General features: G+C 46.4%; 1 protein-coding gene across 1 annotated transcript in view; it reads left to right on the forward strand.

Moving 5' to 3' along the window:
* Positions 1-1,685: 1,685 nt before the first annotated feature.
* Positions 1,686-5,774, forward strand: part of MYO15A (myosin XVA) — a gene marked incomplete at its 5' end in the record, with an annotated part of 31,741 nt that continues 27,652 nt past the window's right edge. The window contains 7 exons of the mRNA XM_009707553.1: positions 1,686-1,781; positions 2,694-2,819; positions 3,349-3,426; positions 3,763-3,911; positions 4,036-4,081; positions 4,444-4,568; positions 5,418-5,502. Coding sequence (XP_009705855.1) covers positions 1,686-1,781; positions 2,694-2,819; positions 3,349-3,426; positions 3,763-3,911; positions 4,036-4,081; positions 4,444-4,568; positions 5,418-5,502 — 705 coding nt within the window. The remainder of the gene's footprint in view (positions 1,782-2,693; positions 2,820-3,348; positions 3,427-3,762; positions 3,912-4,035; positions 4,082-4,443; positions 4,569-5,417; positions 5,503-5,774) is intronic.

Consider the following 5,774-nt stretch of genomic DNA (forward strand, 5'->3'; position numbering starts at 1 on the left):
CCCCCCAGAAAGGAGACAGTAATTGCACCATGTAGTGTAGATGTCTGTGTTCAGGAGGGTACTTTTTTTTCAGAGGCAGTAGAGAAGTGCTCCTTGAGAGTGTGATTTAACACTTTTACTACAGAGTCCTGTTATGAATTGCTACCTGCAGAAGCCCATAGATTTTCATGACTGTGTGGCATAGGTAGAATCCTAAGGTAGATAGGACTGGGTGGATGACAAGTAGTATTGGTGTGTAAGTGGAGTCTTGACAATCATAGCCAGTTAACAGGCTAATCTCAAACGGAGTGTTTTCTGGTGCTCCCACCATGTCAGCCTTGCATGTTTGATACTTTTGCATGAGCTGACCAGTATGGTGCTGCATAGATAGTGCACATAGCTAGTTTTGGCCCTGTCATTCTAAGGAAGAGGAAAATTATTTGGGTTTAAGTCAGAACAAAACCACCATTTTCAGCCAACTTGGCCCATTGAATTAGCTCATACGCTGTATTAAATACAGATCAAAGCCATCTTTTCAGTAAGTTCACTGGAGTTTAGAAACCAAGTTATGTGTGATGTTGAAAGGATACATAGGGATTTTAACTCCATGGTTTGATTCTCACCTAAAGAAGGTTTGACAAACCCCCCTGAAGTTTCTTTGAATGTTCACTTGTACACAAATTCCTGTAAAAAGCAGCTCAGAGTCCTTTCCCTGCAGCCTGTGTTCTGCTGCTTGGCAGTGGCTTGGGGAGCCAGGTCACTCATCAGCCTGTTTTGATGGACCAAACTCAGAAAAATACCTACCATAAATTTGCTGTACTGATGAGGTGAGCTGAATGAGCTAATTCTTAATGAATCACATTTTAATAATTCCTGGTGCTATTACTAACAGAAGAAAGAAAAACATTTTAAATGTAGTTTTAATCTAACTGTTCCCATTTGTTCCTGAAGACTTGGATAAAGCGGGATATATGTTAACACTATCTTTTATGATTTATTTCTTTTCACGTGCTTCAGCATATGTTTTTCTGTTACTCCCAGCCTGAATAGGGACACATCCAGAATCCACCAAAGTTTCTGAAAAGATTCTCCCTGATCTACTAGACTTTGGATCAGGCCAGGGATAAGAGAAGTGCAGACAATTTTGTAAGCAAAGGCCCTGCAGGGTGTCACTTCTTGAAATTGAGGTTTGGGTAGCATCTAGAGTTCTGGGTCAGGAATTGTTACCCTTGTGTAAGGTATACACCCATGTCTGTGCCCCAGTGAGCTTCTGGGGGCTTCCCAGACTTGTGGTGAGTAAAAAGCAGGCAGAGCAGGGGCTTAGAGTGATATGTGCTCATCAGGACCTGTGGGTTTTATACTTGGGATTCCTGTTAAAATCTGTATGTTCTGATGAATGCTGAAAACAATGGAGCGTGTACATTTGGGGTTTGTATCTAAGAGTAGATCTCTTCTTCTTTGTGCTCCTTCACAGCTTGTCTTGCCTCTTGCTGTTCAGCCTAGTCAATGAACCAGGCTGAGAGCTTGCAAACTAGACATAAGATGATTTGAATTTCTCAGGTTCATTCACACTTACTGATCAGAACAAGCTGCCTGAACCAGCAGCTCAGATCAGCACCATCTGGTGCTGTGCATTATTCGCAAGAAGACACAGCCTTCTGGGAGGGCTGCGGGTTGGAAGTGATGATGCCTTTTTGTCTTTGCAGGATCTAGGTGTGAACAGCTTAGAGCAGCTCTGCATCAATTTTGCCAATGAGCATCTCCAGCGTTTTTTCAGCCAGACTGTCATTGCCCAGGAGAAGGTAAATGGAACTCACGCCAGCAGGTGAAAGGCAGCACATATGGAGTGAGCTGAGGCAGCCTCAGCTGGAGAGTGTCCTTTAGCGGGGAAACAGGAAGCTGAGTAGACCTGGCCCTCTTAAGCAGTACCCATGGAAACCTAGTCCAAAGGGCAGGCTATTTAATATCTTTTACTAATTCTGTAGTAAATTAAGGGGAGTTTGTTAGTGCCTTGCTCCCTTTTACAGATTTTGTGAGTGAGTTGGTCAGGACCAAGGAACCCGGACCTCAGCTGATACTTTTAAAGCTTGTTTGGTAGATTCATTGTAGCATTTTATGTACCACTCATGTACTGGAGATGAAAGTGCATGTATCAGACTTGTTGCCTTTTACAGTTCACTTTATCACTCTGCTTAGCAGCCTTCCTGTCTTAAATTATGAAAGTCATTAGTGGCTTTAGAAGAAGTTTCATAAGACAAAACCAGATAAATCTAGGCAAGTTCCTGACAGCAGTGAAACACTAACTTCCTCATGAATAAACCAAATCCCTCTGCTAACTACCTCCATTTGTTCTTGTTTGCAAGGCTGGATTTGACTGGTTGGTTTTTAATATGCAGGAGGAATATATCCAAGAGCAGTTAGCTTGGATTCCTATTTCCAAGATGTACAGTGAGTCATGCCTAGATTTCATTGCTGCAAAACCCCATGGCATCTTGTGTATCTTGGATGACCAGACTTCACTGACTCAGGTGAGAAGCTCTTATCCTCTTATGTGATCCTTTTCACAGGGTGGTTATGGTGAGGCAGTTATACAGATTGAACAGGGACTGTGTTCACACAAGTATTAGATGTTTTTACCTTTGGTTTAACAGTGGCGTTTCAGCCTACTGAATATGCTGCAGCAGCAGGAAACATGTTGGTCATCTCTTTTACAGGCCACTGACCACACTTTCCTCCAGAAGTGTCATTACCATCATGGAAACAGCCCTTGGTACACCAAGCCCAAGTTGCCTTTGCCAGTCTTCACTGTGAAGCATTATGCAGGTCCTGTCACCTATCAGGTGAGCTGGCAGGGGGTTCTGAGCAGTTGGAGCGATAGGCTAGCTTGGAAGCATGCTGTGGATGTCCTGATGGACCAGCTCCGAGTGCTGCGAACAAAGCCCTCTCTTTGTAACTGCACACCCCTCTAGAGCATCAGTTTCTCAGAAATTAGGAGATTCTTATTAGGAGAGGCAACTAATCTGCCTCTGGGCAGAAGCAAAATAGGTAATGGTCTCAGCTACACAGCAGCCTACATTGCTTGTCTCAGAGGCCTGGAAATCCAGGAAAGCTGTTGCTGCTGAAAAAAAGTGAGGGGTCAAGGCCTGCTAGGCAATGTGAAGGGGAAAAGGAGCAATCCCTCCTAAAAGCAGAAGTCATTGTCCCCTCCACTCCTGTTGGCACCAGGAACAGCAAGCTTCATTCTCTAGGGCTTTCACCTTGTTCCGTCTCTCCAGCTGCCTGCCCCAAGTCAAGGTGTGTGTAAGAGGGGTGTTTGCCTGTCTGGCTGCTGGCCTGAATGGTGCATTAAATCAGACTTTGCCTCTGCAGGTCCACAAGTTTCTTAATAAAAACCGTGACCAGCTGCGTCCAGAGGTGCTGGATATCTTCTCTCAGAGCCGCCTCAAGGTACTGTAGTTGTTCAGGATGAAGATCTCTATTGCAGACACCGAACGAACCACTCATTGCTTTCATGTGAGAAGCAGAAAGATCCTGGTCAGGTGTCAGGAGGACCTGGAGAAACCATGAGGAGTTTTGTTCTGCTGAAGGACACTTGGGTATTGAGCAAGTCATCTTTATCCACAATTGACGCATTCTACATATAAAATGCACAGACTGTCTAGGAATGCAGCTGGGTTCCTGGCACTGCTAGGGGCAAGGGAGAATGGTCCCCCAGTTTCAGGTAGAAGAGATCGTTCTTTCTGTGTAGTTCAGAGAGCTTTGGTCATTTCTTTGGTTTTGCAGGTGGTGTCTCACATTTTCCAGAAGGCTAAAGCTGCCTATAGTCAGCAAAGGGAGCTGGGGACCAGAGGCAAAGGGCTCAAGCCTCAGGCCTCCACACTGGTGTCCAAATTCCAGCAGTCTTTGCAGGACCTCACAGCCAAGTTGAGGAGGTGAGAGATACTGTTATGGTGCCATCCCTGCACTGGGCTGATTGCTGTACCCAGAAGTGTGTGAAGTCTTCCTGGGTCAGCACAGAGAAGAGGATGATCAAAGGTTCTTCCTTCTGTTTTGCAGAAGCCACACCTTCTTCATTTGGTGCATCACCCCTAATCCCAAAAAGGTATGGCAGCACCCTGAGCTCCTTGAAGTCCAGTCCTCTCCAGTAGCTCTCCTTTTGCAGTTGGGATTTGGACTTCTTTGCTTTATTCGATAGCTTGAAACTTTTCTTCCCCTTTCTCTGTCTCTCCCCCTTCCCTGTGGCCATGTGAGCTGACCACATGTTGGAGGATAAGAAGCCAGTGTTAGCTGGACATCAAACGACGTGTTGGGTTTTGTGTTCCATTGCCCAGAGACCATGGCAAGATACAACCCAAGGACAGGACAATAGGAGGAGACCCTTTCTAAACTGCCTGTCTTTTGTCTCCTTTCTTTTTTCTTTCTTTATTTCTTGTTTTACATTTTTCTTCTGCCTTATATTCACAGCTGTCAAATATCTTTGATGTGGAGTATGTCACTTGTCAGCTGCGACATTCTGGGATACTGGAGGCTATCCACATTAGAAAGGAGGGATACCCAGTCCGTCTTCCATTCCAGAACTTCCTAGCCAGGTACAGTGGTGTACTGGCTTGGGATTCCCCAGCCACTGAAAGCCTGCATAAACTTGTCAGCACACTGTAATTTATTCTCCTCTAAGAACTCCACTTACAGCCCTGGCTTCCATCATATGAACATCTCTTCTTCCAGGTATGGCCTCCTGGCTGGGCAAAGGCACAACTGCTTGGAGGAGAGAGAAGGCTGTGCGGCAGTGCTGTCCCATGTGGTGGGGAATCCCTCAGATCTCTATCAGATTGGAGTAACAAAGGTGATGCCTATAGAGAATCCCATCTTAATCGCACAGGCCTAGCCATTTATTTGCTGGCTGTCAGTGGACAGAGAACAGCTCAGCTTTCTGCCCAAAGAGGGAGAACATTGCATGCCTTCACCTCCCTTTTGCTTTGCCTCTTGTCTCAAGTATGAAGGAGGGATTTTTAGCATTTCAGGTAAAGAAACAGGAGACACTGGCTCGAGGCTGTTGTAGTAGCATGGCCAACTCCTTTGTCTACCCAGCATTCCTTGATGAAGATCCAGGCTTCTGCCTTTTCTGCCTACTGATCTTCATCACTCCCTGATTCCCTGTCCTCCACAAACGCATCCGTCTCTGTCACCTGCACCTACGCCTCCTGCCCTCCCCAATTAAGGGAGTGCAGTTTCCTTGGCAGGGAGCCTTAAATGCTACAAAGAGATAGAGCAACTCTTAAAGAAGCTGGCTGCTTTCCTTGTGGGTCAGCAGCTGTTCCCTTTGGCTAGGTCTTTCTGAAGGAGGAGGCCAGGCAGCTTCTGGAGAGACAATGGAAACAGAGGCAGAGTTGGGCCATTGCTACTCTGCAAAGGAACTTCCGATGCCTTCTTCGCCACAGGCGGCTCCGTGTCCTCCAGGAGAAAGTCACAATCATTCAGGCTCACTTCAGAGGTTACCAGGCAAGGTCAGGAGTCAAAGGCCTGGTAAGGACAGCCATTTGTCCTTACCTAGGACAGCAAGGCGGGGATGTACCTGGCCAGGCCCCTTCTCATATTGGCTCCTGGCCTGCTCTGCCAGGGGTGGGGGGGTGGTGGTGGTGCTGTATCCTGTTACTGGAATGGTGGAGGGAGTTCCCAGCTTGGTTCCCAACTCTAAGCAGAGGTTCCAGGAGAAATACAGCTGCTGCCAAAACTGTAACAGTAACTTGCCTGTGCTAAGGCTGATATTGTGATAGCTGGAGGAACAGATGTAGGGG

Source organism: Cariama cristata, unplaced genomic scaffold (genome assembly GCF_000690535.1).
Source record: "Cariama cristata isolate BGI_N322 unplaced genomic scaffold, ASM69053v1 scaffold17279, whole genome shotgun sequence".
NCBI lineage: Eukaryota > Metazoa > Chordata > Aves > Cariamiformes > Cariamidae > Cariama > Cariama cristata.